General features: G+C 45.0%; 6 protein-coding genes across 7 annotated transcripts; 5 read left to right on the top strand and 1 right to left on the bottom strand.

Moving 5' to 3' along the window:
* Positions 1-1,663: 1,663 nt before the first annotated feature.
* LOC142882185 (gamma-crystallin M3-like) lies at positions 1,664-2,478 on the bottom strand. Of its 2 annotated transcripts, none has more exons than XM_076016763.1 (3): positions 2,431-2,478; positions 2,070-2,327; positions 1,664-1,969 (listed from the first exon to the last, which is right to left on the bottom strand). In XM_076016763.1, exons 1-3 carry the CDS (start codon positions 2,437-2,439, stop codon positions 1,688-1,690), a joined length of 549 nt encoding a protein of 182 aa, XP_075872878.1. In that variant the 5' UTR covers positions 2,440-2,478; the 3' UTR covers positions 1,664-1,687. The 2 variants fall into 2 exon arrangements, with proteins under 2 accessions (XP_075872878.1, XP_075872887.1); XM_076016772.1 differs by having other exon boundaries at positions 1,664-1,966; positions 2,431-2,473.
* Positions 2,479-3,171: 693 nt separating this feature from the next.
* On the top strand, positions 3,172-4,356 carry LOC142879374 (gamma-crystallin M3-like). Its single transcript, XM_076012624.1, has 3 exons — positions 3,172-3,186; positions 3,332-3,580; positions 3,969-4,356. Exons 1-3 carry the CDS (start codon positions 3,172-3,174, stop codon positions 4,245-4,247), a joined length of 543 nt encoding a protein of 180 aa, XP_075868739.1. The 3' UTR covers positions 4,248-4,356.
* A 651-nt stretch (positions 4,357-5,007) lies between these two features.
* Positions 5,008-7,112, top strand: LOC142882206 (gamma-crystallin M2-like). The gene is made up of 3 exons (XM_076016796.1): positions 5,008-6,104; positions 6,261-6,264; positions 6,622-7,112. The coding sequence occupies exons 1-3, from the start codon at positions 5,740-5,742 to the stop codon at positions 6,895-6,897; spliced, it is 645 nt and encodes a 214-aa protein (XP_075872911.1). The 5' UTR covers positions 5,008-5,739; the 3' UTR covers positions 6,898-7,112.
* A 1,980-nt stretch (positions 7,113-9,092) lies between these two features.
* Positions 9,093-10,572, top strand: LOC142879077 (gamma-crystallin S-1-like). The gene is made up of 3 exons (XM_076012401.1): positions 9,093-9,451; positions 9,537-9,779; positions 10,300-10,572. The coding sequence occupies exons 1-3, from the start codon at positions 9,443-9,445 to the stop codon at positions 10,570-10,572; spliced, it is 525 nt and encodes a 174-aa protein (XP_075868516.1). The 5' UTR covers positions 9,093-9,442.
* Positions 10,573-12,604: 2,032 nt separating this feature from the next.
* LOC142879382 (gamma-crystallin S-1-like) lies at positions 12,605-13,989 on the top strand. Its single transcript, XM_076012634.1, has 2 exons — positions 12,605-12,901; positions 13,595-13,989. The coding sequence occupies exons 1-2, from the start codon at positions 12,605-12,607 to the stop codon at positions 13,862-13,864; spliced, it is 567 nt and encodes a 188-aa protein (XP_075868749.1). The 3' UTR covers positions 13,865-13,989.
* Positions 13,990-17,100: 3,111 nt separating this feature from the next.
* LOC142882216 (ETS translocation variant 5-like) lies at positions 17,101-26,226 on the top strand. Its single transcript, XM_076016808.1, has 13 exons — positions 17,101-17,312; positions 19,177-19,243; positions 19,330-19,414; positions 20,083-20,130; positions 20,265-20,315; positions 21,606-21,714; positions 21,799-22,008; positions 22,107-22,393; positions 22,504-22,566; positions 22,688-22,756; positions 23,357-23,511; positions 23,621-23,722; positions 24,454-26,226. The coding sequence occupies exons 2-13, from the start codon at positions 19,196-19,198 to the stop codon at positions 24,685-24,687; spliced, it is 1,461 nt and encodes a 486-aa protein (XP_075872923.1). The 5' UTR covers positions 17,101-17,312; positions 19,177-19,195; the 3' UTR covers positions 24,688-26,226.
* The last annotated feature ends 194 nt before the right edge of the window (positions 26,227-26,420 follow it).

Below are 26,420 nucleotides of genomic sequence, written 5' to 3' on the forward strand. Positions count from 1 at the left end.
GTATGATGTCACATCTAAATCTGTCTGTAAAGGGTTTGTATTGCGTTGTTAAATACAGAGAATTCAGGCCAGCAACCTGTTGTTTTGATTCTCAATTTATTGACTCCATTGCGTTCAACTTCCTTTTCAATTGACAGTTAAAGCACGGAACTAGTTAAATACAAGACACACACACACACACACACACACACCTCCAACCCCCCCTGTTAGCCTGGGTAACCTAGTAGCCATTCCTGAATGACTCATTCCTCAAGCACATCCAGTCCTTTCCTCATTGTTTGCAGGTGAATCAGTTCAAACAGTGGTAAAGAACCTTGAGGGAGTCATAGACGTTAAAGTATATGGTCAGTGTGAATCACTCTTGGCTCGCAGGTGGTTTGGAAACCGGTCTGAGCCGGTTGCCAAACAGCCGCAGCACTTTCGCCTCTAGTGGAAAGTTAATGCACTTTTCTGGTGGGGCTGCGCCATGTAAAATAAAAATGAAAAAAATAAAAATAAAATAAAGAGCAACGTGCTGGGGTCAGACTCTGGTTCTTTCTGTGCCGTCTACCCAACATCATCATCAGCTTTTTTCCCCCTTTTTTTTCTATTATGAACTGTCCCATTGTGGAAAGAATCCGCTCCCGTCCTGGTCTGTACAGAATCACTGCGTCAGCTCTCGTCTGGTGCTCGAAATCGAGGCTCGCGGGTGGGTGGGGGTGAGGGCTGGGTGTGCAGTGGGGGTCACACAGGGTCACGCAAAGCCGTCTACGGTTTTTCACATTCGACGTTGGTGAACCCGATTTCGTTGCTTTCTTTTTCAATACCCCGAAGCACGATGACTCCTCGAGTGAAACAACAAAACGCACGTGAAAAAAATTCGATTTTAAACGCAACTCCAACTCGCGTGGGCGCTGCAGAGGAGGCCGGGAACAAGCGTGAAGGACTCCCGCCTTTTGTCAAGAAGTCCCAGCGCAGAAGTCGGCCTTGTACGTCAGCACAGATGACGCAGAGGGGGCATAAAAATCAAACAGACACGATGTCTCATCGATTCCTCGCGTCGCATTTCCTGTGCGTGGACGACTTTTTGTACGCAATCACTGTGCACTGTGTGTGCGCTTTTTGTCTGTTTTTTTTTTACAGCCTCTGGCTCTTCAGAAGCAATTGATTCAATTCAAGGTTGCTTTTTTAAGCCAACATGCTGTGCATGTTTTGCAATGAAACAGTCAGTGATGACGCCGTTGCTCTTGACCTGTGTTTCATAGCACAGAACATTATGTCGCATTTACCTCATTGAGTTGTTGCTCAAGTACATAATTGCCAAGTTAAGGGATGTGAAATTTTTTTTGCATGAGGATTAAAAATGGACAGACCCCGGTCTACTAGATGGCGCCTAATATTCCTCGCTAGATGGAAGGGAAAAAATGGAATATACACCGCCATATGATCGGTATTGCAATGTGTATTCCAATTCTTTTTTTGTGTGTTTTGTTTTTTAAATACTTGGATTGTGTTGAAAATATTCTTGTGGTGCTCACTGTTTTCCAAACCAGGTCTAATTTGTCAAATGTTTTTATTTGTACCTTTTACCCAGAGTCAAAAAGAAATATGTCCCCAAAACACAGAAAGATTACTTCAAAATATGTTTTTATTCAAAACACAGAGTACCCCATTCTTCCCCCCCCCCTTTTTTTTTGGAAAACAACCCTTAGCACAGATCCATGACGCGCTTGATGGAGCTGATCCTGGACAGGTTGCTCACGCCCATATCGCGGAGGTTCCTGTACTCGCCGGGCCTCACGTAGAGCATGCGGCCGCGGAAGTTGGGCTGCTCGAACATCAGCCAGTGGCCGTCCAGCACGTTGCAGGACTGGCAGTCGGACATGTAGAAACGGTCCTGGAGGGACTCGCAGTCGTCCATCAGCTCGTGCATCTGGCCGGAGAAGTTCTCCCTCTCGTAGATCTTCATGCGGAACTGACCCCTGTGCTGCTAGTGCGGAAAAAATAGGAGAAGTCACGCTCGGTCCCAGGGTTGGTTGGAAATGTGAGAAAAACAAAACCTCCGAAGTGAGAGGGGTGAGGGGTCTCACCATGGGGATCATGCGGCAGGAGCGGATGTTCTCCATCGTCATCATGCCCATCATGCTGCCCATGCGCTGCAGGTCGGGGTACTCGCCCCTCCTCAGGAAGCCCTGGTTGCCCATGAAGTTGGGGCGGTCGTACACCACGAAGCAGCCATTGTCAACCCTGCAGGAGTTGCAGCGGCTCAGGTGCATCTGGATGTCGGAACAGTCGGTGCTGCACTCATAGGAGCGGCCCTGGAAGTTCCTCTCCTCGAAGAAGGTGATCTGGAGGGAGGAGAACAGAAGGTTGTTAGATTGTGATGTCGTAATGTTTGTAGATGTTTGTAAAACAGTCTGAGTTAAAGAGTAGTGGTGGTAGTAGTAGTACCCTGCCCATGGTGATGGTTTTTTTTGGTTCTCAGCAGTAGTTGGTGTCTACAGGTAATGAGCACCCTGTCCCACCTTTATATAGGATGAGCCTCGCGCACAGCTGAATGCAACCTGATGAGTCATCACGAGCCTCCACACGGGCCCACTTTCGCTTTTTACTGCAATACAGCAATAGCTGTTGTACGTTGAATGCACTTTTTCGGAGGCCACGTGAGGCCACTATGGAAGAAAAGCACTTCTAGAATTACATATACTGTTTCTCCCAATGACCTTTTTGTCCCCCCTCAACCCAAACTCCCCATTATTAAACACTACAAGGCCAAATAATTTCACAGCTCTCGTGTGTTTTGCTTGTGTTTGTTTTGTATTTTTGTCTTTTTTTTTTAATATCCATATACATTCAGCATTTTCATCTTCCCCTGCTCGCCTGCATTTAAATTAACATTGTGTGATATTATCGTGTTGCATTAATGTGCATGTATGAGTCTGGATGGACACGGCAGAGGTCTGGATGAAAGCAAAAAGGCATATGTCCCCCATTCAGCTTACAATGGCTGCTGCATATTCGGACGTACTGTAAGGTCTGTCATCCTATAGTGCTGCGCTGGGCCACAATATAGAGTGATGAGTCAAGGGATTTTAGCACAAACCATGTGGAAATGCTAAGGCTCTGTAAATGTATAAAAAGGGATAGGGGTCCACGTTAAAGCTGTACATCTGCGATTAGCTCTCTAATATCATGACCATGGGCAGAGTAAGTGAAGCAGTCTCCTCATCTGAAGAGAAAAAAATATATATATATTTTTTAAATTTTACTTTTAATTTTAAACTAAATTAAGTATTTCCTCTTTGATGTAGATATATAAATATGCGTACTTGATTTGTATTCTTTTGTCCAGATCATCTTCTACGAGGACAGGAACTTCCAGGGCCGTTCCTATGAGACCAGCAACGACTGCCCTGAGCTCACCTCCTACCTGAGCAGGTGCAACTCCTGCCGTGTGGAGAGCGGCCTCTTCATGGTCTATGAGAAGCCCAACTTCCAGGGCCACCAGATGCTGGTGAGGAGGGGCGAGTACCCCGACAACCAGCGCCTGATGGGCATGAGCATGAGCGATTGCATCCGCTCCAGCCGCATGATCCCCATGGTAGGTGAATGGCTAGCGTTAGCGACTTAGCGACCCAGGACCGCCAACGTTTCATCGTTCATCATGGCGGCTACAAACGTAGCAAGCGCAATAAAGCCGACTTGTATCCGTAGATCTTTTTAAAGAACATACAACAGACATACAACAGACTAACTTCTTCTTAGAGGACTTAGAAACGGCTGAGTTTTCCTCATGGCGCCCAGCTGTTTCCCAAGATTAACTGATTAATTAATCAGACTAAATCAAGACTAAGTAATAAAGCACCTGTCAGTGCTGTCAGAGGCCGAAGGCCAGCTCTTGTAAGTCAAGAGCTACGAGCTCAGCATCACGTGAGCATTTACATGTAAATATCCTTTAATCCTTCCAATGCCTTCCCTCCCGCCAACAGCACAGGGGACCCTTCCGCATGAAGATCTACGAGAGGGAGAACTTCTCCGGCCAGATGCACGAGCTGATGGATGACTGTGACAACATGATGGACCGCCTGCGCATGTCCGACTGCCAGTCCTGCAACGTGCTGGACGGCCACTGGCTGATGTTCGAGCAGCCCAACTTCCGCGGCCGCATGCTGTACGTGAGGCCCGGCGAGTACAGGAACCTCCGCGAGATGGGAACCAACAACCTGTCCAGGATCAGCTCCATCAAGCGCATTATGGACTCCTGTTAAATCTTTGGCATGTAAAACCCCCTCCGAAAATGGACAAAAATCAATAAACAAATAAATGAATAAAGTGAGCCTCTCTTTCCGAGACCTTTATTTTCACGTAACAAAGACTTTGCTACATTGTTGCGTGTCTTGCTTGCTCTGGAGCCATCTGTTGGCTTTTCTCTCTAATGTGCAAAGCGCTCCGAGACGACATTGGATATGATTTATCGATTTATGAATAAAAGTTGACTGATTGAATGAAATACTTTAACCCAATTTTCGCAAAAAAAACAAACAAACAGGTACTTTACAAGCAATTGAAATGTCGGTGTTAAAAACACTAACCAAAAAAAAAAAGAAGCAGATTTTCCGACAAGAGAAAATACTTGTTTTTGCCAGGTAGCATTATTTGTCACAAACCATTGAACCATTAATCCCACGCTATTCTCCATTCCAAGTTCCAAGTTGTCGCACTGCTGCTATTTCAAATATTTTTGTGCAAAAATAGCTAAAATTAGTGCAATACACTCAGGTCGCTAGCTAAAAGAAAACACACACACATTAACATGTACGGAGTTAAAGCTGCCTATACACAAAGACAACGGCTAACATCTCAACAACTTGACAGTTACCTTGTATAGTCATACGTAAAGAATGCTTTATTCCCCAGAATAATGTATGGATGCTCCTACATTTAGAATGTGAAAATGAGGAAAATTCACAACTAATGGACCGCTGCCATCCGGTATCGTCCCTCAAAACGTAACTCGAGTTATTCTTTTTATTCAGGAGTAAAGCAAGACGTCAGGGTACGAATTCCCTTGAATTTTTCTTTGTTTTGTTTTTGGTTCCACAGATTTACTCTGTGCGGTCAAATTTTTTAGTAGTAACTGCACTCAACAATCTCTGCACCAGCAAACTTTTTTTTCCCTCTTTGCATTGAATGAATCTATGATTGGATGAATAAACTTTTGGTAAATCCATGGGGATTTGCTGTCACTACATGGCAAGGCCTTCAAAGGTCTTTTAAGGACTAACTGCAGATTGGCATCAATGTGCACATTATAAAGATAAACTTGTCGCGACCAGGCCTTGCTGAAAAACGTGAGAGGGAGACGCAAATAAAAAAAAGAGAACAAATTGGCATTGTGATACACAAACACACACGGCACGCACTCGTATATACGTATATATACGGTCATTCCAACGTAAACATGGAGAGTTAGGGTTAGGATTTGGATTTGGAGAGACCGACGAACCTTTGGCAGCCACACTAAAAGCTGATTTTCCACCAGCTGCCTGACACTGACTCGGCATTCACTGTTCCAGCAGCACGCGTTTGATACGGAGCCATCATCGGACCGGAACAAAAGCAAATCAAACTGCACTGGGCCCTTTTGCTGATATGTAAATCTCACCTCATTTGGGCATCAAAGACTTGGCCCACTCTGCACATTTTGTTTATCGATATATATGCTATGATGGGGCTGCAGAGTGCACAGAGAGCATCAAAATGGGGAAGGTGAGTGAAAAACCTACCAGGGAAACCGGATGTTTTACTAAAAGTAAAACCCATTTTGCACTTGAAGGTTGTTGGTTTGTTTACTCTCTCCTCTGCACACAGATCACATTCTACGAAGACAAGAAGTTCCAGGGCCGCTGCTACAACTGCAGCACCGACTGTGCCGACCTGCACACATACTTCAACAGCTGCAACTCCATCCGGGTGGAGAGTGGCGTGTGGGTGATCTATGAGAGACCCAACTACAAAGGCTACCAGTACATCCTCAGCCCTGGGGAGTATGGCGACAGCCAGCAGTGGATGGCCTTCAATGATAGCGTCCAGTCCTGCCGCGCCATCAAGAATGTGAGGGGCCGGTTCACATTCCCTTTAAAAAAAAAAAGAGAAAAAACGAAAAGGCAAATAGAAATACGGGCTGTGAGGTGCTGTTTTCGTCAGACCCAACCGTTTAGCATCTTTTAACTTTTGGTTTTAATTGTAATTCACAGCAAATTGGATAACCTTCTCCAAAGGGAAGCAAGTTAGCAATTAGCTTGCTCGGTCAAGTTGTGATCCCTAGCTTTGGCTAACAAGTTAACGAGGCAATATAAGCATAGAAAAACTGAACATATATATTGTCTCTGACTCCTGAAGGTGGTAAACTTTGATAAGTTTGGGGTTGTGAAATTGGTTAATGTTCAGGAAGTGGCTAGCTGGCTAGCTGGCTAGCTTGAACCTTGAAAGGATTTAAAGCAAACTACAAACTTTAACCTTTGTTAGAAAATACAAACTCACATTGATTGCTACAAACACTGGCTTGGTTACAGCTTTAATGACATATGAAGCAGTGCTAGGCAACGCAAACGCTAATCACTTTGCGCCATCCGTCCACAGGTCTACGGTAGTGCCTGGAAGGTGAGGCTATACGAGAGACCGGACTTCGGGGGCCAGATGGTGGAGTGCTCTGACGACTGCCCCTCAGTGTATGACACCTTCAAGTTCCGCGAGGCCTACTCCTGCGTGGTGACCGACGGCGCCTGGGTGTTCTACAACCTGGCCAACTACAGGGGGCAGCAGTACCTCCTGGAGCGGGGCGAGTACCGGCAGCACAGCGACTGGGGCGCGGCCTCGCCCGGCGTGGGCTCCTTCCGCCGGATCACGGAGTTTTAGCTTGACGTCCGTTCTGAGTGCCTTCGCTGACATGATTATCAATAAATAAGAAGCAAACCCGACTGCTGTGTCGTCTCGTGGTGTGGACAACTTCAAGTGTTTTCATCGTTAGATAATATCTTCTCGAAAACAGTTTGATTTAGATGAGGAGCCATCGATTTGAAATATACTTTATATATAATATATGCAATATAACTTTGACTTCTGGACTCTCCCCAGTCCCACTACATGCCGTTCTTAAAAAGGTAATCGTTCCTTTAATCAATCAGTCAATCAACCAACTTTTATTTATAAAGTACTAAGTCCTAGCTAGCCATAGGCGTCTTAAAGCGTCTTACACAATCAAAGAAAACACCAACTGATCCAACTGAACCTTTATAAACAAAAATTAATATATTTTTAAGTTTTTATATTATATTATATTTATATTCATCAATTTAAGAAAAAAAAGACCAAGCGTCGCCCATATATTGCCCATGGGGGGCAGTGTTGTTGCCCTGCCCCCCCGACAACGCTCCAGTTTGTGTAAAATCAATGACAGAGGTGAAAAGAATGAATCACTGATTGTGCAGAAGATTCATTAGCTTAATGAGTAAATAGCACTACTTCCACTATCTCACTCATTTTTTAAAACGCTAAAAAATATAGCACCTGTTTCGAGCCATAAACAAAACAACATTTTCAAGGGCACTTAGAAATAAGCACACACGTATTGACAACTTTGTTGCTTTTCCTGGTCTGGGAAGTTTCCAAGTGTTGGTTCAAAACCTTGCATGCCTCTCTGTACTATTCCGTATCTTGTCGAGCTGCTGTAAATGCAAATTTCTCTTGGAGATTAATAAAGTATTCATCTATCTATCTATCTATCTATCTATCTATCTATCTATCTATCTATGTGTCTGTACTGAGGCTAGTTTTGACACATTGGTCATGGAAGCGTCTGTCAGCTGTCTTTTCAAAATTAAACGCAATGGAAAGACAACAGTGTGTGCTTATTTTCTTTTGGGATTTTTCCTTCTGGTCTGAGAGCCTTCTTCTTCTTTTTCTTTTTTTCTTGTGTTGCTAAGTGCATTTCTAATGGTATTTCAATGAAATTTTGGTTCTTTGTTTGTTGCCTGTCTGTCCCGTGGTCCCACCCTCTTTCTTTTATCACCATCCACCTCCCGCATCACTCTAGTGTCCGGCCCCAGCCTGATTTTTATTTTTTTTTATTTTTTCATAACTGTAAGCAAATGTTTCAGGGAAAAAAGTCTTGCTTTTTAACATTTCGTTAAGCAGGCACAGTTTGACCAGCATGCCTGCTGGCAGTTCATCAGATTAGCCAGCGCTGTTTTCCCCTTTCCCCTTTAAAAATTAAACATTGTCCGCCTGCTAAAGCCCACTTGGGTTGCTCTGCTGAACGCTGAGAAAAGCTTGTAACCCAAAGCCCACTGCAAATTCCTAGGAAATTTTTCTTTTTTTTATTAAAGGAAAAAAGAAAAAAAAAAGAAAAAGAAAAAAGAAGTGCACGCACAGCCTTCAGTGGATTTATAACGCCTTGTTTCATGTGACTTTACGTGAGTATTCTGTATTCTGAGTTAAATGCATTAATATATAAATATATACTGTATATATGTGTGTGTGTGTGTGTGTGTGTACATATATATATATATATATATATATATATATATATATATATATATATATATATATATATATATATATATATATATATATATATATATATATATATATATATGTACATATGCACATATGTACATATATATATATACTTTAACAAATAATTTTCTCTTGAACAAGTTTTTCATTCTTAAAACAAATATTGTAAATCCATGAGTCACTATTTGACTGTGACAGCTATTTGTACATCAAATATGATTCATTGCCTGGAAAATCAACACGACGATCCCTGAAAAGCCATGGCTACCTTTTGCTAGATGATACTGAAAGCTGTGTCAACAACAGTGTGGCGCCCTCTGTGGGCAAGCTGCAACATTAGCCGGCTTGGCTAACCTGGCAGGCGGCCCCCATCCCGCCTCTGGGCGCAGGCGACTGGTTTTGTTTTGGGTTTTTTTGGCACAGTAACACAGGAAGGAGACGTTTCCTCATCTTCCACCGTGATCTCTGCCGTACACGTACGCGTGCGCTGTTGTGCGCGATATTTTTATTTTGAAGGTGAGGCACCTAGTGGCTTCCTGCTGCGCCACTGACTCAGCTCAAAAGCGTTTGGTTCCAAACCAGATGTCCTGCAGTGGACCTGTTCTCGTCAGCACACTGTGCCGCAACCCGGGGGTGGGGGGTGGTAGTGGGGTTTGTGGGGGGCTTTGGCTCTGCTTTGCGCTTTGCATTCGCATTGTTTAGGGAAATGGGATCGACTGCTTTGGCACAATGTCATAAGCCTGGATAAATATCGGAACTGCTGATAGAATGATCCAGGTGGCACAAAGCGAACCATGTGCTTGGTGTTATTGTCCCCGATCTGTATAAAGAGAATATTGCAAGTGGCACCATCAATGTTTTTTATCAATTAGACTTTTGATTAACTATGGAGAAGGTGGGTTTCGCTCACGTCGCGCTCATGTTTCTCCAACGCTGACCCTCACACTGCTGTTTCACTACGCTTTCTGCTGTCTGTCCAGATCATCTTCTACGAGGACAAGAACTTCCTGGGTCGCTACTACGAGTGCGACAATGACTTCAGTGACCTGCACCGGTACCTCAACCACTGCAACTCCATCCGAGTGGAGGGTGGATTCTGGGTCATCTATGAGAGGCCTAACTACATGGGCTACCAGTACGTGCTGAGCCCCGGAGAGTATCCCGAGTACCAGTGCTGGCTGGGGAACAACGACAACGTCCGCTCCTGCCGCATCATCCGTAACGTGAGTAAAAGCATGCATTAACTTTGTTGAATGTGTGCTTTGGCTTCCACCTGATTTAAGCTTGTTTAATGCTAAGATGCCGAACATACAATCAAGTGGCACTTGATTGTCTCCTCCCTCAATTTTTTTACAAATTCTTCATTAGTCAGTCCAAATGTACAGTAGAATTGTCTTTACACAGTCATTTAGAATTTTGTATTCATCAAGCATGATTAGCAAGCTTAAAAAATGCTTTAGCATTGGCAGTTTTACTTCTTCCTTTACTTTTTTGTGTCCTGCAAGTCACTTTTTCACTTTTGGACAGCATTTTTTTTTTCTTTCCGTTGGTTTTGGCAACCCTCCTGGTGAGGTCTATTTGCAATGCCTGTTGTGTGTGAGTGTGCACGTGCTGGTAGGGCACTTGCTGCACAGTGTGCAAGTGAAGAGGCAAGCAGTTAGAACGGGTTGCAAAAGGACTCACCAGGGGGCACCTTGCAAGAAGATTTCCATCTTGCAACATCCTTTGCTTCTCCGCCTCCAGGTGGGAAACTCATGGCGGATGAAAGTGTGGGAGAAGCCGCACTTCGAGGGCCAGTCCATGGAGGTGGCCGACAACATGCCTGTCTTCCACGAGCGCTGGCACAGCCGCGACGTCCACTCCTGCAAGGTGTTCGAGGGCGCCTGGGTCTTCTACGAGCATCCCAACTACAGGGGGCGCCAGTACCTGCTGGAGAGGGGCGAGTACCGGCGCTACTCGGAGTGGGGGGCCATGCAGCCCAACGTCGGGTCCATCCGCCGCGTCTCGGCCAACTAGACCGCAGCCTCCACAAAGTGTCAGCAAGTGTGAAAGTACTTTGTCAAAAATAAAGTTGTGACTTGAAGTGAACCTTTGCTTGTCAGTTGTTTATGTCACCATGCTCTGATACATTCTATTTGAAGGCTTATTTCAATGCTCTAAAGGACACCACATAATAATAAAATAGATTAAACAATTTTCTTTCTTGTAATTATGATGGCCAACCTGCATTATTTTAATTTCCCTGCAGCATTAGAGTTGTATGACTATCACTCATATTTGTATCAATCAAACACTGCTATTAATAGTATTAGCTAATAATCACATTTGTGAACTCAGTAAGCAGCTGTATTATCATTTTGAGACATTATACCTTTGGACAGTCAGAGATTAAACCACTTCTTCATCTTTCAGAACTCATGCAACGTTATCTATGCTATTTAACCATAGATACCACCAACACAAACAAACAAACTTCCATCTATACATTTTCTATACCCACTTAACCTGCAGTCAGGCAAACATCAAACCTACAGTAGAATATTTTTTAAGCTAAAAACACAGCTTTCGTTTTCAACAGACACAAATGCCAACAAATCCAATCCAATCCAAATGTTTTAGGACTGAATAATAAAAAAAAATCTCTCTTAACTGTAAAAGTCACTGGCAATAGCCTTTTGCAAAAACATTGTAACCACTGTATCAACAAAGCAAATTCAAAAGCACCAGTAGGGGGCAGTGTTTTGAATGGTCCAACCAAAGGCTAGCTTCGACTTTATAATTGTAATGATGGTGTAAAACAGCTTAAATATGTCACGGCGACGCTCGTCTGATGGGCACGTTTTACCGTCTTTATTCAGAATTTGTCACTAATAAAATATTCAAAGACAACACTGTGGCATCTCGGGCTTTCTTTATTGCGATTGCAGATGTTTCAGCATCCCAGCAGCTAACCCACCTGACTCCTCGACAGCATGAAGTTGGGGATCAAAATATTGAATCATATATGTTAGAAACTGTTGCAGCTCACAACTCCTTTATGAAGTGAGCACAGTTCCTCGTAACTAAAATCCTGTTTGACAAGTGCAGTGGCCTGGTGTGGGCCAGGCGGCTGACTGCACTCACAAATGCCAATGAAGCTGATAACCATGTGCAAAATATGATATATTGAGAAAGTGACAGAATGTTTCTCTTTATGCTTTCCGGCATTGACACTCATACTCCATCCGTTGCATTGAACAAAACCGATCGAGTCTTTTCCCAGCGTCGGCCTGGACGCGGCCAAAAACATTTCTGCAATCCAACTGGCAGCAATAAAAAACAAAAAACAAAAAAAAAACAGCACATTATAAAGGCTGTGTACTTTAATACAAATGCAGCATCAGCTCGTGCACCAACGTTAACGGGGAGCTAATTTGCATGACAAACAAAAATCCACTGCCGTTGCATTTCATCAGCCTTTATATGAACAGGAACCCTCAGTAATGCAGCGTGAATCAGGGACTTTGATTGGGTGAGGAGACACCATCGGTGATAATGGAGCGCACAGGGAAGGTGAGTGAAACCTTTTCTCAACGTGTCCTTCAAGTTCATTCCGCAGTCATATAACGGTTACTCATTACATTTAACTTGAAGCGGAGACAGTTCTGTAAAAATGTATTAGTATATTGTCAGAGTTGCACACTTTATTTTGCCGCGTTTTATTTGACCGCCCTCCTGTGCGAGAAATTGTGTCACATAAACATTTTTTGTGAGTCTTGTGAAATCTATTTTCATCTGTTAAACAAAGCTGCTTCTTTCATTCTGTCTTTTGAGTAAAAGCAAGTTAACTGACTAGTCAGTTGAGGGCACCATGCTGCGCAAAAAAACACACTGTTATTCACGTGTTCCATCTTGAAGGTATTAGTGTGCAATTAGATCCATTGTTTTTGTGCACAACTGTCACAAAACATCATCCAATCCTGAAATGTTCAAAACAAAACTGTAGCACATTGCTTGCAAACGACTAGCGTAGCAGATGTACAGCTGCATTTTAACAATATTTGAACCAATGTTTGTTCTATTGGGTAAAGTCGTTACAGAAGTTGACATTTGGTTGCTGCAGATCTACTTCTACGAGGACAAGAACTTCCAGGGCCACTGCTATGAATGCAGCAGTGACTGCCCTGAGCTCAGCTCCCACATCGGCCGCTGCAACTCCATCCGCGTGGAGGGCGGGACCTGGGTCATCTATGAGAGACCTCACTACATGGGCTACCAGTACGTCCTGATGAGGGGCGACTACCCCAACTACCAGAACTGGAATGGCTTCAACGACACCATCCGCTCCTGTCGCCTCCTCAAACATGTGAGTTTGTCGAGGAAAGGCTTTGGTTCAAGTTTTGTTTCACCTTTGTAGCTCGTGTGCATTACAAAAATATTTCAGCCCAAAGGGTCTGATGGGTTTTTTGTCAGAAACCTTTTCTAATAAGGTCAATAATTGGTACCTTTTAAGTTTCCTGCACCATGAATACGCATGGATACGATGACAGGATGCAACCAGGTCACACGTCAGCAGAGGTTGTTGTTTTATTTGGATGGTTAAGCATGCTGGTGCTCAAAGGCAACATCATCGAACGGGGCTACATAACCCCTGAGGTGCTACTCGTCTAATAAGACAGAGCTATTGGGTAGCTAGCTAGCAAACCGTAACTTTCACTCAATGCATATAAGCATCATTTGACATAGTTTTTTGAGTTTTATTTGCAGTTTTGGAGCCCGTTGGACCTTTGATTCATCGCATCCATCCGTCACCTTCTGTCTATCACCTTGAAGCAGACCAATCAGATTTTTTTGTGCCAGTTGAGCAGAATGGCTTGAGCTCAAAGCATCCTACTGGTGCCATGTGTCACTTGCTCGCTGCCACACAGCTCTGTCACTAGCTCTGACACAGAAATGTCACTTGATCTAATCCCTGGAAGCAAATCAGTAGCAGCCGCCAGTGATTACACCGAGCCAGCTCAAGGCTTCGCTTTAACTTGTCATTTATTCAACATTCAAGCCCTCCAACAGGCACAGGATCCGCATCTACGAGCGGCCAGACTTTGGCGGCCAGATGATGGAGCTCAGTGAGGACGTGCCTAACCTGCAGGACCGCTGGCGCTACCGGGACGTCTACTCCGCCCACGTCCAGGAGGGTGCCTGGGTCTTCTACGAGCATCCCAACTACAGGGGGTGCCAGTACCTGCTGGAGAAGGGCGAGTACATGCGGCACACCGAGTGGGGCGCCCTCCACTCGTCTGTGGGCTCCATCAGACGCGTTGTGGATTAGAGGTGCACCTTAAACCCGACCTGCTTCCTGTCTCACACCTTTCCCCACTCGCCAGCCTGAAATTCACCCTCCTCCAAAATAAAAGTGCAGAAAAACTGCAGAGCAGTTGGGATTGTGCTATCTTTCTCTCTTTTACTTTCGAATTGCATGACAAATTTTCCATTTATGCACACAGTGAACAGAAGGATCGAGACACATTTCCAAATATGTCCAGGTAGTTCTGCAAATTTTAGAGGACTTGCTGGGTATTAGAAGACTGAATAAACCACTCACAAGGCCGCAAGGGCCACTCAGCCGTGCTCGCCCATAAGCTGCATGGCGGTGTGCTGTTTTTCGCTGACCAGTGGCTGATCCCTACGAGGGGCCGAGCTAATTCCTGGCCACAAAACCTCACCGAGGAATTGACCAATTGGGGGCGGTGGTATGCCGGCAGCCATTGTTCCCGGCCGACAGCTGTTGCCAGGGACTGCAGAGGAAAAAATAATACAGCTGAGTCCAACGTCCAGCTGATGGACAGACACACACAGGTGAAATAATATACAGCGTGTTGGACGGACTACTTTACAGCATCACAGCTGTCTATGGTTTGGTGCAGGACTTATTTTTAGAAATGCCTACCTGAGTCTCATGGCGCAGGGAAATTTGAAAAATAACATAAAAACGTAAAAAACAATGTTTTTTAATGACTGATTTCCAGCAGCTACAGATGTTCAGTGATCCCCCTTTAAACCACCTGAGGCACCTGTTGAGATTATAGAGATCAATAAGCGTGTCTTACAATGCACATTATCTCTACTGTTCCATAACGGAGGAATTTGTAGCACTCTCGATAGATAGATGGATAGATAGATAGATAGATAGATCATATAAAATACAATTCTAAAAAAAATAACACACAACCTTTATGATTTTTATGATTACTTTTAACTGCGTACTACACTAATGTCTTTGCTATATGAAACGTTTGCTGGCTGCTGAAAAGGTGTCATGAAAGGGCCATCTAGTGGATGTTCTGCACTACAGCAAGTACTATATTAAGATATGTTGCACCTCCCCCACCTCCTCAAATAAATAAAATAAATACAGGAATTTAACTAAATTGTGAAAACTGACCATTTCTTTAAGAATGGTTCTGCATCCAAAAAGATCCTCTTAAATCTTCCATGGCTTAACACATGCAAACACACACTGACACCTCCCCAACGGCCAATGCAATATATATTGTATTGTATCATTGTTTTCTGATAAGGCCGAATGGGAATAACTTCTAATCACAAAGTGTGATATGGCCACAGTCATAAACATGTGACGGCCGGCTAAACAGGAGGTTTTGGCAAATGAGTAACAGAGCTGCTGAGCTCAGCTGATGTCTGAACTGGGTCTTGTAGGCACGCACCACACGGCTCCTGGCACACACCAATCGCTGATCGAGCAGGTTTTTATTTGGAGCGATAAAAAAAACAACAACCTCTGTGGCCTTTGTGCGCAGCACCTGAACGCCTCGTGCAGTCTGAAGACAAAAACGGAGCTTTGATCCTGAGAATAACAAACTAACATGTATTGTTTTTCAAGCGTTTTTATACTTATCTAACGTTTGATTTATGTACTCACAGGTGAATCCACAAATTGCACTTTGAAAACGATCCTTTTCTGTCAAAATGTCTAGCTTGATCAGGTTAAAACTACCGCAGGCCAACAGTTCTTTGTTATGAATCTCTTATATCTTATATCTTGCATGACAAGTTTATTTTAAGGTCAAAGATTTATTTTGGTGTAGTAAAGACAAACTCACAATGTAAGACAAACCTTGAGAAACAATATCTGCACAACGGGTTGTGCATGTCAGGGTCAGAATCATGCAATTGTCTCATCGATTGCCTCAGTTATTTGTTATGACCTGCCAGGACCTGCGAACTGCATCGGCAGTGCAGACCTTCAGTTTCTCCCTGCGCAGATCCTTGAGACTGTGAAAACAATCAACTAGAAAAAACCCCACTGTAGTACACACAAAAAGTAGCTGACACACATCACTGACCTCAGTCACAAAAATTAAACAAAAAAATGGGGGCGGGGGAGATCAAGGAGGGATTTTAAAAGTGGGGAGACGGCTTAACCACCCACGGAGATGAATGAACTCTGAGGCAGTCATGCGGTGATCCTCGGCTAAATCTGTCGAGCATGTACCAGAGAGGTGCAGGGGGGAGTCAGTGTTTAGTGGGAGCGCGACTTGTGAAGGCAACAGTGCTGCAGCGTTTACTTTCTAAAAAGCGACTTGGCCCTTGAGGGAACTGTGCCATGTGGGTACGATGACAATGTCAAGTACCACTGCAGCCTGGGGATGTCCCTCTTGGGTATATTTCCTTAATTATGGAAGTCCCAAACAAAGCTATAGTTCCTATTTTCCCCGGCTGTCCCGCCATTTGCATCAAGTGGTGACTGTTTGCTGCTATCTGTTGTTTATTGGCACATTGTAAGGAGCGTGTGTGTGTGTGTGTGTGTGTGTGTGTGTGTGTGTGTGTGTGGGGTGGGGGTGGGGGGGCGGGGGGGAGGAGGGGGGAGGAGGGGCAGGGCGGAGTTCCAAAGGCGGAGAGGAAGTGGTAGATTCACATGGATTAACATGATTGCCGCTCAGCCCATAAACAACACACACACTATGACATCAGCTTCCACTCTGGACAGTCAGAACCTTTCCATGCTCTTCTTTGACCTTACTTTGATGTGACATTGTGATCACACCACTGCCGCCGCCGCAGCAACCATTCTTATTTCTTTCCTCACGTGTAAATATTATTTTCCTTCAACAGCTACTTGAGGCGCGAGCAGCCATTGCTTCCTGCTGTTGTCACATCCAGAGAGACAGCTGAAGAATTCCTCGTATCAAGACCAATTGAAAAAAAACAACAACAAGGAAAACCAGGCTCTCTTGTGAAGTAATCGCACTCTTAAAGGCACAAATAAATACACGGCCACTTCAAATGAGTTCGAAAGCAAACTATTCCATCAATACGCTCCCCTCGTTTCGAATCTGACTCTGACTGGGGCGGTTGATTCCGAGGTTATTTACTTTCGCCCTCATTGACGGAATGGCGGCGCTGGCCCTTTAAGAGGAGCTCAGAAGCATGAATGAAACGCAGCCATTCATAAAAAACACGGAGGGGACGGACGTCAGCGCGGCCTTGGCGCCGATTGGCCGGCGCCCTGAGTGACGGCTGATGGTGACCAATGGGCGGCCCGGGAGAGGACTTCGGGAGCCGTGCCGTGGTTGCATCCCAGCGACACGAAGCCTTCATTGAGTAAAATCCCACAGCCGAGTGTGTCGACGACGCTGCAGGGGATGTAGGGAAGGCGAAAGGAAAGAGAGAGAGAGAGAGAGAGAGAGAGAGAGAACAGAAATCTGCGTCGAGCTCGTTTGTTTTCTTACGCCGACGACCAAACTTCACTCCATACGGTGAGTTTATGCACTGTGTTCGCTTTTGTACGCGTTCGGGGGCGCTCGTTTTTATTCTTTAGTCGCCGAGCTCCGTTGCATAAGCGGCACCGTCGTCGTGGTTTGTGTTGTTGGCTGCTAGCGGGGAGCAGGAGGAGGACGATGAGGAGGTGGGGGGGCGGGGGGGGGAGACGCCATTTTCTAAAACAAATCAAAGTGAAGCAAGCCCGCGTCCATTTCCGTGAGTTTCCCTTTTTCCCGAGGTGCGTTTACGTGTCGTTCGACGTTATTTTTTCGTTTTGGTGCGTCGTTCGGCAGAACGGTGATAATGTACGTGCGTTGCGTGGCTTATTTCCCCCCCCCCCTTTATTTTATTTTATCAATGGTTTGTACCCCCCCCCCCCCCCCCCCCGCACCCACCAGGATCAAGTTTCAACTTCATTGAGAAAAACAACGAGCTCTCGGGATGTGCGGGTTTTTTTGTGTGTGTGTGTATGTTGTCGCCGCTGCGTCACGCCTCGACGCCCCGCCGACTCGCAAAAACAATATTGCTATTATTATGTTATTATTGCCGTGGTTAAAATGATCTGCAAGACTACAGTTTTTTATTTATTTATTATTATTATTTCAATCCGGGCAACAATGTGGTTGCAACGACATTTATTAGAAGTTGCTGCTGCCCCCCGCCCCCATCCCACCACCACCACCACCCTCTTTAATGTGTTATTATTCAATTTAAAACACTAACTAGTTAAAAAAAAAAATTAAATAAATAAAAAACTGAGTCAAAAATGTTAAAGGGCGTTTTGTTAATTTTACCATTAGCTGTTAAAAAGGTACTTTTTGAGTGCCGTCACTTTTCCAAGAAATGGCCTGGCCTAAGTAGCAAGTCATCTTGTCCTGATGAGTCGAAAAGTCAAAGTAAAGCGTGAGAGTCTTTCTCAATAATGATCTATATAAATGATGAAAATGACGTGCTGCAGCTGCTGTTGTTTTACTGTTATAAATATGGTGTTTTATCACAGAACAATGTTTAAATTTGACAATAATGAATTTGATGAATGAATGAACAATAAGAATTAAAATGTTTTTGTTAAAAAACAATAGTTATCAACAATATAACATTTATAATAACACTGAATCACTAATGCTGGATAATAAATTGTCTGCGGGGCACAAATCTAGTAACTCTGGCTAACATTGGCTTTTACAAGTTTTGAGATTATGTTCAGGCGGTTGTTTTGACTTTTGTTCTTACAGTTTTGTCTTATCTCGCTGCCAGAGTAACTTAAATGATTTTATTTTTTTCATTCTTCATTTTTTTCTTATTTCTCTTATTCCCACTTTTACCTGGGATTGGCTTCTGCGCCTGGCGCTTTGCCAAATTTCTCATGAGACCCGTAATGCAATTTTCATCGTCTAATACTCCTAATTCGCTCATCGTTCATCACTCCCTCCGTCTCCTAATTATCCAATCTGTGCCGTCCGCCCACACGTCAGCTGTGCACGTCGCTGCGCCGGCACCGTCGGAGCGAAGATGTGGTCGACTAACGTTTGTTCCGCCCCACTGATGAAACGCGGCCTCAAGGTCGCCTGCAGTGCGGCCTGACGGGAGGAAAAGTTGCCCCCGTTTTAATGGACTGACACAGCTGCTCTCGGCCCGGGCCCTTCCCTTGGAAACGGCACTCTCGCTCTTCCTGCGGCCTGTATTCATGTCACTTGGAACATCCAGGAGCTTGCATAACAGCCTGATTGAGGACGAGGCTTTTATAGCAACCGTAAACCCTGGCGTGGGGTCGTACGGCTTAAAGATACACGCAATGGCATGGTAGGGATGTAGGACGTTCACTGATGTGCCTCAACATCTCTTTTCCCTCCTTCGCAGGGTGAAGATTGCCTCAAATATGGATGGATTTTACGATCAGCAGGTCCCTTTTGTGTATCCGGAGAGCGTGAGTTTCAAACGCCGCACGGCCAAGCTTCATTTGCGTGTTTTTTCCGGCCATGTTTTGGTAAAAACCTTCTTTAAAATTTCCAGAAATGCCACGCAGAGGGAGCAGTGAAATGCCTCAGCGAGCGCAAGAGGAAGTTCATGGACACCGAGCTGGCTCAGGACACGGAAGGTCAGTCCACACTGGGGGGTGTAAAGAAATGATCTCAAAGAGATGAATGAGCCGTGATGAAATGTATTTGCCGGCTGTGGTGGAAGGGACAGGGTTCAGTTACCTTGACAATGTTCCGTCCTACGGTATTTGCCTTTGCAGGACCTCGACTTGTCTTGCCTTCGAATAATCCAAATAGTCACTGGGATCATATGTGCTTAGCCAGCCCAAAGTGATGTCTCGGAGGCGTGTGGTTGGGGTGGGGTGGGGTGGGGTGGGGGGGAGGGTATTTTTTTATTTGGTACTGCCGCGCTAACCTGAAAGACCAGATGGGAGGTTTCATAAACCCGTTCCACCGTTTGGGAACCAGCCTCTGAAGTAAAGTCACTTCTGTCTGTCCCATGTAGGGGGAGACTAGTGATTTCTTTTTGTTGTTGCTGCTGCCATCTTGTTCAGCAGCCTCAACGGCATTGACGGCTTACACGATACTCGTCGCCACGAGTCATCTTTGCGGCACGGAAAGCGACCGATCGGAGCGATCGTCGTTCCGGCCAGCGCTTCGTTTCCACATAGAACTGCGGCGCAGCTACTTGTCGTCACCCCCCCTCCCCTACCACCTCCTCCTCATCATCATCCACCTCCACCGCCTCCCCTTTTGTAATTTTGCATTGCATAACTGTCTTTTGCAGAGCTCTTCCAAGATCTGAGCCAGCTCCAGGAAATCTGGATCGCAGAAGGTGGGAAGCGCGGACGCTGGCGCCAACAATTCTCCTCCTCTTTGCCGCTTTTGGCCTTGAGGAACTCTGATTGTGTTTTTTGTTGCGCGGCTGAAACACTTCCACTTTCTCCTCCCCTCCCCTCGCCCCTCCAGCTCAGGTTCCCGATGACGAGCAGTTTGTTCCAGATTTCCAGTCCAATAGCTGTGAGTATCCGCTCCTCCTCTATTATTTAAACAAGAGGCCGTGTTCCCCGGACAAACACACACGCGCATGCTTTATTCATGGTGTCGGAGCGGCTGTTTAGAAACACGGGCGGAGCTTCGCGCCACTCTAACCCCCCCACCCGCCCTCCCCTGAGGCCAGCGGGGACGTGGATCCAGTGTTTGCGTTATCAATAACTGTGCTGTTTACAGTGCGCCTGGTGGCAGCGCGCCAGCCCCGCTGATAGTCGGCAGGAAATGACAGGGAAAAAAAAACCTGTCGCGTTCAACTCCACCTGCTGCCGCTTCATAAAAAACAAAACAAACTTGCGATGACGGCGCGCGCGAGCGTTTTTTACGACTTTCTTGACGACGCCGGCAGTAATTCTGATGCCGGTGGAAGCGTTAGTGTCGTCACGGGAGCCAGGCGGAGAATCCAGGAAGGCTGAAATTACAGCGCAGCGCCGCCCGTGGCCCGAACAAAGCAATAAAAGTTGATTGTCCTTTTCTTTTCTTTTTTTTTTTTTTTTTTGCAAACTGCCATTGCTCATGTATTCATGAGCAGCGCTCTCCCGATACGCCGATTGTTCTGCTCGCTTAGAGTCGGGTGAAAAAAAAAACAGCAACCGAAAAGAAGATGAAGGAGCAGATCAAGGAGAATGTCTTGCCTGTCTGCGAGGTCCTCAGCGCAAGGTATCTGTCCTTGCTGTTGCCATGGCGATACATCCAGAAAACACTCTCCAAAAAAAGAGAGAAACCAGACCAGACTTTATGTTCCGCCTATACCTTTTTCACTGTAGTGGGTTTTTCCTTCTTTTTTTTTTAAATAGTAAACTACGCAAACACATTGCAGTCACTGGATGCAAAAAGAATAGGTCATTAATTACGAGAAAAGATCTCAGTGTTGACATACTAATGTTAATACCCTCCTCAGGTTTAAGAAATGCAAGTATTGCTGCGTGTCTCAAACTGACAAGGTAGTAATAGCAGATTAACTGCGATAGCGCCATCGCTGGCCATTGGTTAGAATGGATTTGCAGACGTTTGCTTTTTCTTTATTTTATCTCCTAACTACGAGTTCTGATTATGAGATGGGAATTCATCTCATAATCATAATAATCGCGATCTCACGATTACGACATCTTTTGTCGTAATTACAAGATCACGATCTTGTAATTACGAGTTAAAGTGCCCAATTATTATTATTTTTTTATCCAGTGAATGCAATGCGCTTCCGTAGTAAATCAATGCCGGTATACCAATAAAAGTGTGTGTGTGTGTGTGTGTTTGCAGTGATATGTCACGGGCCACCGGTCAGCAAGGTGAAGCGGGAGCACAGTCCGTCGAAGGAGCTCTCCCCCTGCAGGACGCCTCAGGCTGACATGTGCCTTTACAGCTACAGGTAACAAACGAGACTCGTCGGCCAATCGGCAGCGACCTTCCCTGAGGTCACGTGATCACGCCCCTCTCCCCCTCCTCCCTGCAGTGCCTGCGACAACAAGCCGAGCGGGCTCAAGGCTCCGCCCCCCGGCCGGTGCGCCCCCGCTGGGCCGCCGCCGCCCGCACAGCAGCACTTACAAGCCCAGGTCGCCGCCCCGGGTCACCACGGCCTCCAGGCGACCAATCACAGCCAGCCGTTTGCTCTGCCCCGCCCACCCATCGGATGCCCACCCGCACCTTTCAGCACAGAACAGAGGTTCGGCCGCCGTCAGTGGGTTCATCTCCAGGTTCCCAACTCTGGAGCTGCCACTTATCCTTCCTCTTCCTGCTCTTCCTCCTCCTCTTCCTCTCCAGGTTTCAGCGGCAGCTCTCGGAGCCCTGCCTCTCCTTCCTCCCGCCGGACAAGACGCTAGCGGCCTCGTCCTACCAGCCGCAGCCGAGCCACGACCGGCGGCCGCTCTACCAGCGCCACCTCTCGGAGCCGCTGGTACTGCCGGGCCCCCGGGACCTGAAGCAGGAGCTGGTGGACCCGCGTTACCCGGAGCCCAGGGCGCCGCCGCCGCCGGGCCTGAGCCAGCCCCAGAACGCCTTCAACCACGTCACAATCAAACAGGAGCCGCGAGACTTCGGCTTTGACTCAGGTGTGTGTGTGTTTGTTTTTGTGTTAGTCACCTGCTCTGTCTTTTTTTCCACTGGTTCATGAAAGAATAATTCAGTTTTGTGACAATTTGCTCCCATGTTTTCCACACAGATGTTCACACATGCCAGTCGTCACCATTTGGCAAGTCTCCAGTCTTGTATCCAAACAACATCGGTGAGTTTACTGTGGCTCTGACTTGTCCACTTTTTAATTTAATTTATTTTTTCTTTTACTGGAACTAAATCTTGAGCTTGCGTGACATTCTATTAAAAACAAACAATGTTTGACCTCACAGGGGTCAACCACGACCGAGAGCCTCATCTCTTCTACGACGACACGTGTGTTGTGCCAGAGAGACTCGACAGTAAGACATCATTATTATTATTATTATTATTATTATTATTATTATTATCATTATCATTATCATTATCATTATTATTGTTATTATTATTATTATTATCAGTGTAGTAGTTTTATTATAAGTTTTATTACTAGTGGTAGTAGTAGCGGTTTTCCTACTTTTTAAGTACCATCTAGGGCTAGTTCTTTCCACTAGGGGGCACTATAGGCAGCATTGCTTTGATAAAATGTAAATCAGAAGAGGTTGCTAAAAAAAGAGAGAGAAATTGTCACCCTGGAAACATTTATTTAAACATTTTTTTAAATGATGACGTTTTAGGATATTTTTGTGTCCTCATTTGGCAACATTTCCTGTTGCCACCCGCACACAGGAAGTTAGACTCATCATGTCAGTGAGAATCAGTGTTGACTTAACCCGGAAAAAAAAAAATTTTTTCAAGCGAAACCAAAATTGATTGTAAATTTGATATAATTTATTTTCCAAATTTCACAGTTTCTTTCGTTTTTATGATTAAATTCTACGCATCTTTTAAAAGGAGGGTTTGGGGGGGTGTTTGAGGATAACACCGCCCTCACTGTGTCCCACCGTGTGTCTGTGCCACAGCAGGGAAAGTGAAGCAGGAGGGTTTGCCGTACCAGCGCCGCGGCTCGCTGCAGCTCTGGCAGTTCCTGCTCACGCTGCTGGAGAACCCGGCCAACCGGCACCTGATCGTGTGGACGGGACGCAACATGGAGTTCAAACTCATCGACCCCGAAGAGGTGGGCCGGCTGAACCTTGGGACAGAACATAAAAAAAAATAAAATAAAAAATAAAAAATCGCTTTTGAGATGTCATGTGGATTAACGTTTGGTGCCCCCTTGTGGTCAGGTGGCCCGGCTGTGGGGGATCCAAAAGAACCGACCGGCCATGAACTACGACAAGCTGAGCCGCTCGCTGAGGTACTACTACGAGAAGGGCATCATGCAGAAGGTAAAGGCAGGTTTCACTTTTTTTCTCTCTCTTTGAAAACATTGACGAAGACGCAAAGTAGTTGAGTTCCCATTTGGTAGCAAGCTAAAAAAAAAAAAAAAAACTTAATAGGAAAAAAAATAAAATAATTTTGACTGGTGGAGCCACAATAGGTTCGAGAATGTGAGCCACCTCATAGAAGAGAAAAATATATCATGGGATGGATAGAAAACATGTGCTTCATTGTCAATTGAAAATGAAGAAAAGCAAAGTTCCAACCAAATCAGTGTCTTTGAAGCCCCACGGTATTTAGCTCTTTATTGAAATGTCTCTTAAGACACTGAAAAATGGATGAAATACAGCAATTTTATGACTGACTTACTATTAATATAATTTCCAGATTAGCCCGTAGTTTGCCCATGCTTGTCCTAGGATAGCCAGACAATGCAATGTCAACTCAATGGAGCGTGGCACAAAAGGTGTTTGGCTAGTTGTACATTTTCGGGTTAGTTGCCCGTCTTAGATATGCAAAAAACAACGTCAACTCACCAACGCGTGTGTTTGAATTTGTATCCCTTCATCGAACAAGTCAAAATGCGGCACATTTATTGATGAAAATTAATAGACTCACAATGTTTCCCAAAAAGCAAATATTTAGCGACCGCGTTCCCTGCAAAGGAGCAAACTTGATCCGACCGGTTGCACATTACTCATCTCCCTCTTCCCGCTGTTCATCTTACCCCCGCCCCCAGGTGGCTGGCGAGCGATATGTCTACAAGTTTGTGTGCAACCCCGAGGCGCTCTTCTCCATGGCGTTCCCCGACAACCAGAGGCCGAGCCTGAAGGCCGACCCGGACGCCATGCTGCCCGCCGGCGACGACGACGGCTTCGCCCTGCCCGGCTACGAGGAGGAGGGGCCGTACCTGGCCGAGGGCGTGGAGCAGTGCATCCAGGGGCTGGCTTTCCCTGACAGCTACCCGTACTAGCTGGACCTGCACACACACACACACTAGAGCCTGAATCACTGAGCAGTGTTGGAGATTTTTTCTTTTTCGTTTTTTTTTTTAAAGATGTATACCTGCTTTATGTGTGCCACAGAAAACTGCTTTTTTTCTTTCTTTTTTTTAAGAAAAACTAAAAAAAAACCAACTAAACCTTTTCTTCAAAAGAGGAAGACGATTCAGCCTGGGGCTGAAAATGTGTAGAGTGTGAAGTCCATTGGTGAAAACAAAATTCCCAGCCCTCGTTCACTCCTGTTTGGATTTTGTTGCAATGGATTAACGCGGCGGGAGGCAAATTAAAAGGTTCGAAACATTTCAAAATGTAGAGCTGATTTTATTTTTTGTCATAAAATAACACTGAAAATGCAAGAAAGTAGTCATATTTTCTTTCTTTTTTATTTTTTTTAACCAATATTCAAAAATCCCATCGTTTTGGATAAAGTTCTAATTTTATGGTTTTAAAAAAACTTACTCATGGTGGGAAGCTGTGCGAGTTTTCCCCCATTCAGAAATTGGCTTGCGTCAATATTTTGGTACGCACTCCAGAATTTAAGAATGACCCGATTCTGCACGACAGATCGTCATCCTTACGAAACCCATTTGTGTTTTGTACATTTACATTTATTCTATTTTTTTTTTTTGTTCTTCCCATGTAAACTTTCCAGAAGTACAACTTTTTTTTTTCTAAAAAAAAGAGAACTTCATGACTTCTTTTTCCTCCCGCAGTCGTCGCAGTGAGCCTAGCATTTTGATTGTCAGCGTTGTTAGCATGACCAGTCGCCTTTTTTTGTCCTCTTCCGTATATATATATATGTGAACTCTGGGACCTTGTACTTCAACCAAAAAGAGAAAACAAACAAAAAACTATCTGGAAGCCATGGCACTCTTTTGCTAATTTCTTAGGTGAACTTTGCCGTTTCAAAGGGACTCTTGTATTTTTCAAAAACCTAACAGTGCTTCTATCAATGTGTATATCGAAATGTCTCGTTTATTTTTTTTTTTCCCTTGTATTGAAAGCTAACGTTTTTTGCCATTATTATTATATTATGACGATATGAGCTTGTACGTTTTTTCCTAAACCGTTTTATGACAAAGGTACTTCTCCTATTTTCTGTAACACTGCAGCCACGATGCTAGTTAATCAGCATGGACTTTCTTACAATCCGCTTACCACTCGTTGGTACCAAGAGGGGGCGTGTTTTTCTTGCCTTTTTGTATAGCTGACTCGCTTCAACGTGTAGAAGAGGTGTATAATGATATTTAAATCTATTTTTTCAATTGGCTGCGTTTGCTTCGTGTCGTACAAAGAGCAACATGCCCCGCGAAAAGTTTCAAGTGTGTCTCAAAGTTGGACGGCTTCCAAGCGTTTTGAGTCCTCGGGTGTCATGGTATATTTTGCCAAATAACTGTATGAATGGAGGAGGAGCTGGCGGATGGAGGCTGGACAAAGATGCTGACAAATGCCAGATACTGTAGGTGTGCCTTCTGTTCATCTGTACTGCTACAATAAACTATTTTACTCTACCCCGTTGCTGCGTCGCTTCCATTTCTTTTTCATGCGCGGTTGCGTCCGTCGCAAAGTGCAGGTGGAGGAGAGGAGTTTGATCCATGTGGTCGGAGGCATTTGGACAAAGATTTCAAAAATATATATACACTACCAGTCAAAAGTTTGGACACACACACCCTTAACGTCTTTTCTTTCATTCTCATGACTATTG

The sequence above is a fragment of the Nelusetta ayraudi genome, unplaced genomic scaffold (assembly GCF_046127955.1).
Source record: "Nelusetta ayraudi isolate G7.1 ecotype Tasmania unplaced genomic scaffold, CSIRO-AGI_Nayr_v1 ptg000006l, whole genome shotgun sequence".
Taxonomy (NCBI): domain Eukaryota; kingdom Metazoa; phylum Chordata; class Actinopteri; order Tetraodontiformes; family Monacanthidae; genus Nelusetta; species Nelusetta ayraudi.